Consider the following 13,856-nt stretch of genomic DNA (forward strand, 5'->3'; position numbering starts at 1 on the left):
GTCGCACTAGTGACGCAGGCGGAGCGGAACGCAAAGCATTTTGGGAAATAGAGTTCTGTATGCTGCTGCAGATGAACCACTCTAGATGGCGAATACCTTTATTTACGGTCTGTTTTAGTTTTTTATCAGGATGTTCTTTGTCCTTGTCGGCTAGTGTTTCTATCCCGGCAGGAATATTTACTGTGATTTCACTTAAATGTATTTTTTCTGGGCTTTCGCAGGAATGCATTTAGACAGTAGCGCCTACAAAAACAGCGGACTTCCGCCTCCCACATGACGACAACAGAAGCTCAGATCAGCCATTGGTCAATATTCTCATTAGGCCCACAGCTCTGCGCTGATTGGTCAATGCTGTCACGTTACACAAGCTGTTTCGTAAATTTTAAAAGCAAGTTGTGTAAGGTGATTTTTGATTTAATAACCGCGCTCAGAGCATTCATAACGCTGCAGAGAAGTCAGGTCATCTCCATCCAGACACGCTGAGTGAAGCTGTCAGGTAAGATTGTTTTATATTTACCACATTCCTGCACGACACTCAGCTCAGGAACAAGAAGCCTGGGGAGGAGGAATAGGCATCAGTGGTCCAAGATTAATCGTGCATCCTTTTTAACAGCACCAATAAATAATCAGTAATCAAGAAAATGTCACTAATAATAACAGAGCCTTGAAATATCTGTGTGCATGTACTGTACTGCACCTGCAAAAATGTTGATTTTAAGAAAGGTATGCAAGCATCTGGACATTTCATTTTCAAATTGTGGTTACTTTCACAAAATGGAAAATGTGTTTTTGTTTTCTTTGATTAGCACTTAACATTACATAGATAGATAGATATACTTTATTTATCCCAAGCTGGGGAATTACAGTGTAGCAGCAGCATTACACACAGAGACAATAACAACACAATTAAATAAAAAGAATAACCTGAGCCAGGGATGGGCAACTTAAATGCTGCAGGGGGCCACAATTTTTCATGTTCACTACTACAGGGCCACATATAGGAGCGTGCAATTAACCAGATATGATGAAACTGCAAGTTTAAATATGTTCACAGTGCAGTAACTTAACATATTTCATCCTCAAATGCATGCATAACAGTATAAATATGAATAGGCTACAAAAGGTTTGAAGCAAATAAAAAATAACCACTTACTGTGATTTTTTTTCAGTGCAAGAACAGCAGACCAACATTAATTGCAAGAAGTCATTTTGTGCATTTTTACACTGCACTTTAAAGATTTCATGCTCAAATGCATGTAGTTGTACTGAGGGCCACTTAAAGTGAGGGTGAGGGCCGTATGTGGCCCCCGGGCCTCCAGTTGCCCATCACTGACCTAGTCATATTCAAGCAATATAATGCAATAAAAATAAGAAATGTCTAAAGAAGGAGTATTGACTGTAGTGCAGAATAAAATATAAAGCAGCATGTGAGAGAAGGTACTTTTACTCTTTCTACTGATGGAGAGGCTGCTGATCGTTGCCAGGTTTGGGTTACAAGTAATTGGGATTAAATAGTAGTAGTTAATAATAAATAGATTACAAAGCATGAATTCCTACAATCATCCCAGATTTCATTTTTTTAAATGTGCAGTTAAACTGTTATTAGTTGTCAAGTCATTTTTGAATACATTTTTAAAATATGGCAGTTTTAAAAGGTTGCCAGTTTTGTTGATGGTGACCTCACTAATATTTGGTTTTGTTTTGATTATAATCTGTGGATGATTGAAAATGATAAAGGAACTGCTCCTCTTGAATTATTAAGTTCTAGATTTGTTAAGCAACAAAACGTACAGAAAAGAAAAAGCATCTCATGCTGTAAAACACTCACAGCACACCTGTAGTTTGTGCCAGTAGCTTTTGCAAAATTAATCTGATTTGACCAAATGTAATTGCAAAATATCCAACATGCATTTAATTTGCATTTTACATTTTTGAGATGTTTAAAAGAGAAAAACTCAATTCAAAAATGATGTTTTGGTTGCATCCAATTTTTAGTATGGAGTGCAATACATGTTTAAATTGGAAGTAATCAAAAATAATTCAGATTAGACTACTTTTTTATAATACTTTTTTATAATACATTACATGAACATTTTGATGGCTTGTGCACAGTGGTGGTTCTAGACCAGTTTAACTGTGGGGGCCAAGCAGGGGCCAGTGTTTAATCAGAGGGCACATTAAAAAACGGCAAAGATGATATTTAAGCATTCAAAAACCTTTATTTTAGCTTATTTAAAAATCTCATTTAAGTATATTTGGAAGATACAAATACATTGATTGAAACAATGAGACTCACCAACAATAACAGTTATTTTTTACATTTCTCATTTTTGTGAGTACTTTTTATTTCATTTTGAAAGTTTAATACAGTGAGAATTATCTTTTTTATTTACACAAGCTTTTATTGCACAATTAAACTATTATACAATGGACACATTCTGGGTTCCTTATGTGTACATTGAAATGTTGTTTGAACAAAAAATAGGTAAGAATTGTTCTGTCGTTCATCGTTATAAATTGATCGTTTTATTATTAATTTGCAGTGGTGGAAAAAGTATTCAGATCTCTTACTTAAGTAAAAGTACTAATTCCACACTGTGAAATTACTCCACTACAAGTAAAAGTCCTGCATTCAAAATGTACTTAAGTGAAAGTACAAAAGTATCAGCATCAAAATGTACTTAAAGTATCAAAGTAAAAGTACTCGTTATGCAGAATGGAGCCGCTCAGATTATTTTATATATTCCAAATATCATATTATATTATTATTAATGATGCATTTATGTATACAGCGTTTTAATTTTCTCAAGGTAGGGCTCATATTGACTACTTAATATTCTGTTATGAGGTTTATTTTAAAAATTGTCTAATCACCTAAATTTAGTGGGGTTTTTTTATGTTAAATCTCGACCTGTAAAGTAACTAAAGCTGTCAGCTAAATGTAGTGGAGTAAAAAGTACAATATTTGCCTCAAAATGTAGTGGAGTAGAAGTATAAAGTGACATAAAATGGAAATACTCAAGTAAAGTACAAGTACCTCAAAATTGTACTTAAGTACAGTACTTGAGTAAAAGTACTTAGTTACTTTCCACCACTGTTAATTTGACACAGTGCTTGTGCATCATGTCTAACTGCTCTCTGCTCCAGCAGGTTGCAGCGATGTGGGCTCCAGGTGTGTTGCTGCTGCTGGGGGGACTGTTCGGGCCGTGCCTCTCTCTGAGCTCTGAGCCCATGTTTCAGGTGGTAACACAGACGATGCTTCCTCCTGACAGTCTGCACAATCCCACACAGCTCAACTATGGGATGGCTGTAACGGATGTTGATGGTGACGGAGACCTGGAGGTGGTTGTTGCAGGGTGAGGCTGTAAAAATGTACCATAAAAACATATTGGTAACACTTTCTATGAAGACTACATCTATAGTGCATTATGAGCGCATTCATAGTGAATTATAATGCTCATTATAATCAATCATAATGCATTATGACTGCACTCATAAACACATATAAAGCTTCATGATGCACTGTATCAACAGTTATAAATATAGCTTATAATGACTTATAAATCCAAGTGTCTATAATGCAGTATAGCTAACAATGAAACATCATGATTAGCTATAATGCATTATAGATGCGTCTATATGAACCTCACTTTACTTAAAGCATACATTGATCATTTATTTATACTTATGGCATCCTATGAGTCCTTATAACAATTGATTGTTGAGGTGTGTGTATAGAGGGCTATGAGTAGTTGTAATGTATTATAAGCCTCATCAGTCAGCCTGTAGTTTATAACCAGTCAAGAGCACTCATAAGACACTTGGATTTATAAGTCATTATAAGCTATATTTATAACTGTTGATATAGTGCATCATGAAGCTTTATATGTGTTTATGAGTGCAGTCATAATGCATTATGATTGATTATAATGAGCATTATAATTCACTATGAATGCGCTCATAATGCACTATAGATGTAGTCTTCATAGAAAGTGTTACCAACATATTTTATAGTATCTAAATTAGACTGCTTAGAGATTCTTATATGCAAAAAAAAACTATATGTGATGTTCTCTGTCAGGTACAATGGGCCCAACCTGGTGCTGAAGTATGATCAGACCCAGAAGAGGCTGGTGAACATTGCAGTTGATGACATCAGCTCTCCGTTCTACAACCTGAGGGACCGAGAGGGAAACGCTATCGGGGTGACAGCGTGTGATGTGGACGGTGATGGCCGGGAGGAGATCTACTTCCTCAACACAAACAATGCCTTCTCCGGTAAATATTACATTCCAAGAGGCAAACTCTGGATCTAAAGATTGAAGCCAAAGCCAAAGTTCACTAAACCTGCATTCCCTCAAACAGCCAGCAGGGGGCGACGCAAAAAGGAGTCAGATTGTATAGAAGTCTGTGAGAAAATGACCCTGATTCTCACTTGATTTAGTATCTCATGAACACATTCTCCTAAAGAGTTTATGGTCTCAATCTCTGTTTCAAATCTTCTTCATTTAGAGTAAAATGGACGATAAAACAGGCTCCTAGAACTCTGACACGTTCACACTGTGTTTTCAGTTACTGAAAGATAACTGTAACATTTTGTTTGTCTCTGGAATTATTTTCAGCTTTCTGTTGTCCTAAAAGACACTCTAAGGCAGCTATTCTCAACCTTGGGGTCGGGACCCCAATTGGGGTCGTGAGATGATTTCTGGGGGTCGCCAAATCATTTTGGAAGTCAGCTCTGTCTCCACTGTGTTAAAGTGTTCATGTGTTAATGTGTTTTAGTCTTTTTGGTCATTTAATGTCTTTTTTTGGTCATTTTGTGTCTTTTTCGGGTCATTTTGTGTCTTTTTTGGGTCATTTTGTCTCTTTTTTTTTGTCATTTTGTGTCTTTTTTGGTCATTTTGTGTGTTTGTTGGGTCATTTTGTGTCTTTTTTGGTCATTTTGTGTCTTTTTTGGTCATTTTGTGTGTGTTTTTGGTCATTTTGTGTATTTTTTTGGTCATTTTGTGTGTGTTTTTTGTCATTTTGTGTATTTTTTGGGTCATTTTTTGTGTTTTTTTTGTCATTTTGTTTCTTTTTTGGGTCATTTTGTGTCTTTTTTGGGTCATTTTGTGTCTTTTTTTGGTCATTTAGTGTCTTCTCTGTCATTTTGTGTCTTTTGTGGTCATTTTGAGTCATTTTGGTCATTTTGAGTCTTTTTTGATCATTTTGTTTCCTTTTTTTTGTCATTTTTTTGTTTCTTTTTTGGGTGATCTGAACTGTGCGTGTGACATTGTGTTCAGTGAGTGGGGGTCGCGGACAACATGCATGTTAAATTGTTGGTCGAGACTCAAAAAGGTTGAGAACTACTGCTCTAAGGAGTTGGCTGTTCATTTTGAACTCCGGATGCACCTTGCTAACAAAGCTAGCTAGCTATTACTGATGTTAGCTGGTAAATTATCCTCTTTCTCATCCAAATATTGTCACTTCTGCTTCCAAAAATCCATGATGGCGACAGTCAAAATGACAAACTCAAGACTTTAAATGGAATGGAAGGCTTTGTCCACTCCTGTTAAACAGTTTATGGAGCATTCTTATGAGAAGTCCTCAACATTTTCTCCCAGCAGCTGATTTCATGTAGCTGAAGAAAACTCCTCATGATAGCTGTCTTTGTTTCATGCAGGACGGGCGACTTATTCTGACAAGCTGTTCAAGTTTCGTAACGGTCGCTTTGAAGATCTTCTGGGTGACGAGCTGAACGTGCGTCGTGGCGTCGCTAACGGCATGGCGGGACGATCGGTGGCCTGCGTTGACAGAAAGGTGAGGAAATCCACTTTGTTAACTCATTTATAAAGTCCTATAATCTGTTTTTTTCTGCCGTTTTTTCAATGATTTACATCTTTAACCCATTGAAGCCTGGAAAGCGGATACGTCGTTTTGTAGTATTTGTATAAGCTCTCAAATACTTTTTGAATTTCATTTCTATCTGCTACAGAGACTGAAAAATCTATTCTATTCTACTCCTTAATACATACTCCTTCTTTAGACACTTTATTTTTTATTGTATTTTTATATTTTATTGCTTGAAGTATGCCTAGGTTGTTCTTTTTATTTAATTGTGTTGTTATTGTCTCTGTGTGTAATGCTGCTGCTACACTGTAATTTCCCAGCTTGGGATAAATAAAGTCTGTCTATCTATCTATCTATCTATCTATCTATCTATCTATCTATCTATCTATCTATCTATCTATCTATCTATCTATCCATCCATCCATCCATCCATCCATCCATCCATCCATCCATCTATCCATCTATCCATCTATCTATCTATCTATCCATCTAGTAGAAGTGTTGACACTTCTGTTGAATTTCCAGAAAAACTTCAGGTTTTAGAGGCTGATTTTAAAATCGCCCAGAGGTTTTACAGGCGTTTCAGGCCTCAGTGGGTTAAAAACCCTTCCTTTCACTTTTCTGCTGTTTGACTCTGCAGGGAACAGGCCGATACTCCATCTACGTGTCCAACTACGCCAGCGGCAGGGTGGGGGCCCACGCCCTCCTAGAGATGGACGAGACCGCCAGTGACATCACCAAGGGCGTCATTGCTCTGTCTGACGTGGCGGCTGAGGCCGGGGTCAACAAGTTAACAGGTCAGGGGTCACTGGGAGGTGAAGCTGTGTCTCTAATCAATCAGCTGTTTATTGACAGTCTGCTGAATGTGCAGGTGGGCGTGGCGTGGTGGTGGGACCGATCCTCAGCCCGGCCAGATCAGACGTGTTCTGTGATAATGAGAACGGACCCAACTTCCTGTTCAAGAATAATGGAGACGGGACTTTTGTTGAGATGGCCAGACATGCAGGTGAGTGTAGGTTCATAATACAGGTACATTAAATAAATTAGAATATCATAGAAAGTTTATTTATGTCAGTAATTCAATTCAAAAAGTGGAATCAAGTGGTGTCATTGTGCAGGGTTGGAGGACCGCTACCAGCACGGCAGAGGAGTCGCTCTGGCCGACTTCAACGGAGACGGAAAGACAGACATCGTCTACGGAAACTGGAACGGAGAACACAGACTTCTCCTGCAGGGCAGCGACTCCACCTTCAGGGTAAGACGGAGAACGAGGCAGTGAAGGAAAAGATGAAACCAGTGTGATGAAACAAACCTGACAGTTTTCTCTGTTTCTCTGTGCAGAACATCGCCACCGGACGCTTCGCAGCAGCGTCTCCCATCAGAACCGTCATCGCCGCCGACTTTGACAACGACCAGCAGCTGGACGTCTTCTTCAACAACATCGCTTACAGAGGCAGCGCTCCCAACAGGCTGTTCAGGTAACATTTCATTAGATAGATAGATAGACAGATAGACAGACAGACAGACAGACAGACAGACAGACAGACTTTATTCATCCCAAGCTGGGAAATTCCAGTGTAGCAGCAGCATTACACACAGAGACAATAACAACACAATTAAATAAAAAGAACAACCTAGGCATACTTCAAGCAATAAAATATAAAAAATATTATTATTATTATTATATTATTATTATCATTATTATTATTATGTTTACCTAAAGCCCAAACAGAAGCGTCAAGACAATCATAAATAACTGGCTGTAAAACAAAAACTACTACTAAAAACTAAATGAATTGCCTATCTGTAACTGATATCTCTGTCTGGTGTCTGCAGGGTGGAGAGGAGAGCTGGTGCAGATCCTCTGATCCAGGAGCTGAATGTGGGAGACGCTGCAGAGCCGCAGGGACGAGGGACAGGTCAGCTGTCTCTAAAATCAGACATTAGACATTAGACAACATGTTTTCATTGGTTTAAATCTCTAAAGGATAGAACCTGAAGTGAATACTGACCCCTCTGAGTCTGGATGAGCCTGGCAGAGACACAGCTGTCATATGAACACAGAGTGAGTGTGTATGTAGGTCAGAGCAGTGAACGCCTGTTTGTTCCTGACAGGTGGCGCCGCCACGGACCTGGACGGGGACGGACAGCTGGACCTGCTGCTGGCTCACGGAGAGAGCGCCAGGCAGCCCATCTCTGTCTACAAGGTCGCACAGGTGTGTGTGTGCGTGCGTGTGTGTGTTTGTGTTTATTTGAGTGTGTGTTTGTTTATTATTGTGGCCCTGAGAGCTCACAGCGCTACACAAAAAACAAGCAAAGTGAGAAGACACCTTCATCAGTTTGACAACACAAGCAGCATTTAGAAAGTGACCACAACACAACAGAAATGTTTCCAGAGGACACTTAATAGTGATGCACACGTCTGGACACGCTTGTGATATTATCACGTTATTTCAACATAATGATAATTTCACATATTAGCGTTATAACGTGACATTTTCATGTTATTTTATGATAATGATATTTTCATGTTATATAGTGTTAGCCCGCTAGTGTTAGCCCGCTAATGTTAGCCGCTAGCTCATATCAATCATATTGCAGTTAAACAAATAAAATAAATGAATGGTACACGTGTTAGTTGTTCTCTCTCAACAGCACCTAGTTGGTCTTGGTCTTGCTAACCCGCTAATGTTAGCATGCTATCGATCACCGCCAACATTAGCTTGCTATCATCATAAAAAAGATACTATCACAAGCGTGTCCAGACGTGTGCATCACTTTTAAGTGTCCTCTGGAAACACTTCTGTTGTGTTGTGGTATTTGCAGCGTGTTTTCTAAATGCTGCTTGTGTTGTCCAACTGATGAAGATGTTTTCTCAGTTTGTTGTGTTTTGTGTATTTGTGTGTGTTTTCTATAGTTGCAGCGCTGTGAGCTCTCAGAGCTCCGTACTTTATGGTTACTGAGCCTCAAGATTGAGTCCTAACCTGTCAGATGTCCTCAGGGCTCGTCTAACAGGTGGCTGCGTGTCGTCCCTCGTACCCGCTACGGAGCGTTTGCGCGCGGAGCGAAGGTGACGGCGTTCACCAGACGGAGTGGAGCTCACACACGCATCATCGACGGAGGCTCAGGGTACCTGTGTGAGATGGAGCCGGTCGCACACTTTGGTTTAGGTAACTTCCTTTATACTTTATACTCCTGAGACCCTAAATATCTTCATCCCAAAAGCTCAAACTGTTCCTTCAACAGGTAATAAAGTGCATTGTCTTGATAAACGGAGAAAATTGTCTTTTTCAACTCAACTTTCAATCAGCTTTATTTATCTTTCCCTTTAAGACAGCGTTAGCTGATACAAAGTGCTGTACATGGCAGGACAGACCAACAATAAAAACAATAAAAACAAAGAACAAGCAAAAACAACTAAAACAAAGCGAGTCTCATGCTGGGTAAAACAAAAAAACAGTAAATAAAAGTGGGTTTTAAAATGAATCTCAATTTTAAAATTAATCTTAATTTAAAAAAACCCACAAAGAACAAATAAAAACAAAAAATAAAACAGCGCAAAGGCTCATGTTGAGTTAAAAGCCAGTGAATAAAAATGGGTTTAAAGATTTTTTTGAAGGTTTCTTGTCGTCCTGTGTGATGCTCAGTGATTCTGACTCTTTCTCCTGGTCTGGACTCCCAGGAGGTGATGAGGTGACGGTGCTGGAGGTCTCCTGGCCAGACGGCAGCTCCGTCACTCGAACTCTTCAGTCTGGTGAAATGAACTCTGTGGTGGAAGTCGCGTTTCCCAGAAAAGGGGAAACATCTCTGCTCAGCAATGACACGCAGGTACGCAGAACGGATCCACGGAGTGAATTATGAACACGGTAATGTTCCAGTCAGTGATTTAAATTAGAAGCTGTTTTACAACCAAATAACAACAGAATAACACAAAAGTCTTCCTCTCTTTTTATTATGTGTCAGCACTCAGTCAGTCAGTAACATTTCTGATTGCTCATGAGCCTTTTTTATGTTTGAAATTTCTAAATTATTCAAAGTATTTGGTTTGTGCAAAAGCCTAGAATAGCAATGCTTGCAAGTGTTTTCTTCATGTCTTTATCACAATATCATGATTCAATTATGTCATGATGTTGAAAATATTTGCTTTATTAACACAAGAAAACACAAGGTTGTTTCCTCTTGTTATTTAAAAGGTTTGGATCAAATCAGCTGCTCATGAATGTATTTGAATGCCAAAGGTCAAGCTGAAGTAGTTCTCAGTTCCTCAGTATTAAACACCAAAACATGTCTGTCCTTTATTTATCAGTGTGGTTCTGGCTTTGCTGTCAAGAGTGGCCGCTGTGCAGGTAAGCACCTTTTCTTTTCTTTTTTTTAAATAAGTAATTTTAGGTGAAGTGCATGAATTAAACCATTTAATTTTCTTTCATGTTTTACGTTTCTGCAGGTCTGTGAAGATAATCACATGAAAAGCAATCTAAACACTTCTGAGGAAATTCAAACAGTGTTAAATCCTTTTCTTTTTTATTGTCCTTTAACCTTTTAACACCTACATTGTTGTTACAAGTGTTTTCCTATTTGGCATGTCAATAAAAAAAGCTTAACACTGACATACAGAAAGCCAACATGCATAAAGGAAAGGTAACACGTCTAGTCTGTTAAAATGTTTAAAAACCTAAACTACATAAGTGCAAACACGACATAATAGTCATAATAATAATCATGATAAGTCATTTTTGATTAACAGTAACTGGGACATTCTTTATACCAGAACTATGCAAATCACAACATACCTTCTACATCTTGTCCCTGTATAGATTTATAGAATCAATGCTAACAAAACATGCTAACAAAACATGCTAGAAAACAGTTGAAGCTGGTTTGGAGGTTGAGACAGGAACCGTGTTGTTTTCTTTACTCTATGAGTAGTTTTAATAAATGATTTTGTATTTTAATATGTTTCTTCTTAGTCTATTAACTGTACTGCTTGGTCATGCTTGTTATGCATATTTCTAATGTGCCATTGCAGTCCCCCTAAATAAACTGCTACCAATCAATATGTGTGTGTTCAGTGTTTGGAGACACTAGTTTCAGATTCACAATCATCAAACTCCATCAACTCTGACTGACAGCAGCAGCAAACAAATTAAAACTCAAAGTAATGGCGTCGTTTTAAGTCATTATTTAAAAAATACTAATTACTGTCTTATATATTAGTATTTCAAAGTAATGAGAAACTTTCTCAAATGAGAATGTATCTCACACAAAAAAAGCCATCTCATAGTGAACTTTCTCAAAATGACTTAGTACCACAAAGTAAAAAAAACAAACTAGCTTTGCCTGCATGTTTGAAGACCTGCAGCCAATAAAAAATGAAGAAGTTAGAATCAGACGTGATGTCTGGCCAACAGACTCGCTGGAATAATCCCAAAGGTCTAACTTTCTGTATATAGAAAAAATATTCTTCTGCCTTTCCCCATCTGTTTCCATGTTCCTGCAACCTGCCAGCTTCCACCATCCTGCTGTTCTCTTCATCTAATGTCTTCCTTCCTCTTCCTCCTCCTCCCTGTTCTCTCCTCCACTCATGCAGCCTTGGCTCCATTTTACTCCGGCCACCGCTCCTCCTCCTCCTCCTCCTCCTCCTCCTCCTCCTCCTCCTCCTCCGCCTCCATGTTTGAAGCCTCAGTTCAGACAGTTTTACTAAAGTGTGTCACGCTGCTCTGTGCTCTGGCAGATCTCAGGGGATGGTCCTCCTGAGGACCACCACCACACACACACACACACAGCCTGGACCAAGCATTTATTTAAAGACTTGGAGACTTGCAGTGTCAGCGAGTGTCAGAGTGCTGGTGTCTGGATATCTGTGGTGAGCTGGAGCACGAGGTCGTCCTCCATGTTGGAAGTGAAGACTGAAACACTGGATCAGTATTATGTCTTACTGAGGTCAAAGCCTGCATGAAAACATGAGGGGATTCTCCAGACCAAAGCTAGTTAATCTGACATTTAGTGTCAGATGTTTTTAGTGCATGCAATGCGTTAAAATGATTATCATTAATATATAGCATCGACCTTTTCAGCAGCAGCTGTTTTGTCTTGTAGTTGCAGGAATCAGCAACATCAGTTGTCTATTTTAGGGCAGTGGAACAAGGCCTTAAGTGATATATTAGCCCCCAACTAAATTGACAGTTATTTACATATCTAATTGAATTAAAGTCAACTACAAAACAAAAAACAGCATCACTATTTAATAAAGTCACTTCATGCAACAGGCCCCTGGACAGATAGTGTACAATGGGTTAATTACAGCTGCTGACAGTGATGAGAGGGAAGACTGAAACCAACCAGTGAAGCTGTAAAAGCTGAAAGAAGCTCTCCCTCCGTAGAGCTGAGGGACCTACACTGTGTTTGAGTAATACAGAAATGCTGGATTAGTGAATCTTAAAGAGGCAGCATGTGATGAGACTCTCTGGCTCAGTGTGGCCTCAGGTCTCCCACCCAAAGCTCCTGTATTAGACCAACTGGGAATGAGACTCTAGAATCACATACTGCACCTTTAAATGATGACAGTTTCTCATGTAAGAGCTCCAGTTGCTGCTAGTGGGCCTACTGGGGAACCATCATGGAGAACAGAAGAGAAATGTAAAAAATCACTCTGGTTTGTAGATTAGAAGCCGAAGAGCGAACACACACTGGAGATAAAGAAGATCTCAACGCCAGCCTTTATTTCTGGTCACAGGTAAAATGATGCAGATCTGGTCTCAGAATAACATCATTCTCACAGGAAGTCCGTTATATATAATAACAAGATAAGCCTGCTAAGCCTGTAAGATGTTCGCTGCAGCCACCATCAGAGAAAGGATCTTACTCAAAGAGTTTTATAATGTGAACGTACAAATATCTGATTGGTCAAACCTGTCGGGGCACCACCTGGTTTAGACTTGGCCTGTTTTTTTTATTTTGCACAATAATAAGACAAAAAGAATATGATAAAGAAATAACAACAAAAGGAAGTTGCAAGGTAGCGTTTAGAAACCCAAAAGGGCTGATACAGGCCTCTACCTAGTAAAACTCACCAGTTAAATTAAACAGAAAAAAATAATAATTACACATGAAAAATAAAGCAAAATTATGATAATATTAAAAGTCAAATAAAACAAAAGTGTAGAAATGTGAGTGTGTGTGTGTGTGTGTGTGTGTGTGTGTGTGTGTGTGTGTGTGTGTGTGTGTGTGTGTGTGTGTGTGTGTGTGTACTCCTTAGTTACCTGAGCCATCAGAGCCACTAAACTGCTCCTAAGAGATGAAAACTGTATTGAACTATTAAATTAATCATTCCAGAGTATTGATCCTCTGTATTTTGAGGAGAATTGACCGAGGGCAGTACGATAGTGAGGCGGTTGAAATTGTCTAGTATTGTACTTATGTAATTGTGAGTTGACATGGAAATATTCACTGAAAGCTTTAGGAATGGAATTTGTACATATACTTAAAGATAAAAATGCATATTTGTATATATAGATATGAAAAATTGTCATTATCTTGAGTATTTGAAAAAGGGGAGCAGAAGAAAATGTGGCAGTTCTCACAAATCTTCTCTGAACAAGATAAATCCCATGGAGGATGGAGGCATATCTATAACTATCTATAACTAGTGTTCCTCAGAGCTTTACTCCCTCCCAGCCATAACCTTGGAGTATCTTTATGAATGAGTCTCTGTTCTATGAATGTGTCTGTCTTACATCTGCTTTCCCTCAGGAATGTGCATGAAGTGCAATTTATGTGTATGCTGTTATATTCAATCTGTGTTTTATGCTGTTAAATACATTTTAAGCAAGCTAAAGCTATCTCCCTTTCAACATTGTTAACCAGAAAGTTAATTCTACAGTTTTGGAAATGTGAAAGGGCTCCTACATTTGAAATGTGGTTGAGAGAGCTGGGAGATGTATTACACTAGGAGAAAATCAGGTTCATCATATCTACTAAAGAGGATATCTTTTTTTAAAATATGGCAACCTTTTCTTGATTTAATGTCT

The 13,856-nt window shown here is 38.6% G+C and overlaps 1 protein-coding gene across 1 annotated transcript; it reads left to right on the plus strand.

Moving 5' to 3' along the window:
- Window positions 1-262: 262 nt before the first annotated feature.
- Window positions 263-10,416, plus strand: crtac1a (cartilage acidic protein 1a). The gene is made up of 14 exons (XM_059349157.1): window positions 263-496; window positions 3,151-3,356; window positions 4,082-4,278; window positions 5,663-5,799; window positions 6,470-6,626; window positions 6,701-6,835; window positions 6,948-7,084; window positions 7,171-7,307; window positions 7,666-7,748; window positions 7,945-8,045; window positions 8,831-8,999; window positions 9,512-9,657; window positions 10,136-10,175; window positions 10,274-10,416. The coding sequence occupies exons 2-14, from the start codon at window positions 3,160-3,162 to the stop codon at window positions 10,279-10,281; spliced, it is 1,644 nt and encodes a 547-aa protein (XP_059205140.1). The 5' UTR covers window positions 263-496; window positions 3,151-3,159; the 3' UTR covers window positions 10,282-10,416.
- The last annotated feature ends 3,440 nt before the right edge of the window (window positions 10,417-13,856 follow it).

The sequence above is a fragment of the Centropristis striata genome, chromosome 1 (genome assembly GCF_030273125.1).
Source record: "Centropristis striata isolate RG_2023a ecotype Rhode Island chromosome 1, C.striata_1.0, whole genome shotgun sequence".
Taxonomy (NCBI): Eukaryota; Metazoa; Chordata; class Actinopteri; order Perciformes; family Serranidae; genus Centropristis; species Centropristis striata.

Bases quoted from the DNA above. Each gene is read 5' to 3' on its own strand.
- crtac1a (XM_059349157.1), top strand. From the start codon at position 3,160: ATGTGGGCTCCAGGTGTGTTGCTGCTGCTGGGGGGACTGTTCGGGCCG. The intron at 7,085-7,170 runs GTAAGACGGAGA...TTCTCTGTGCAG, and splicing joins GCAGCGACTCCACCTTCAGG to AACATCGCCACCGGACGCTT. The intron at 7,749-7,944 runs GTCAGCTGTCTC...TGTTCCTGACAG, and splicing joins GCCGCAGGGACGAGGGACAG to GTGGCGCCGCCACGGACCTG.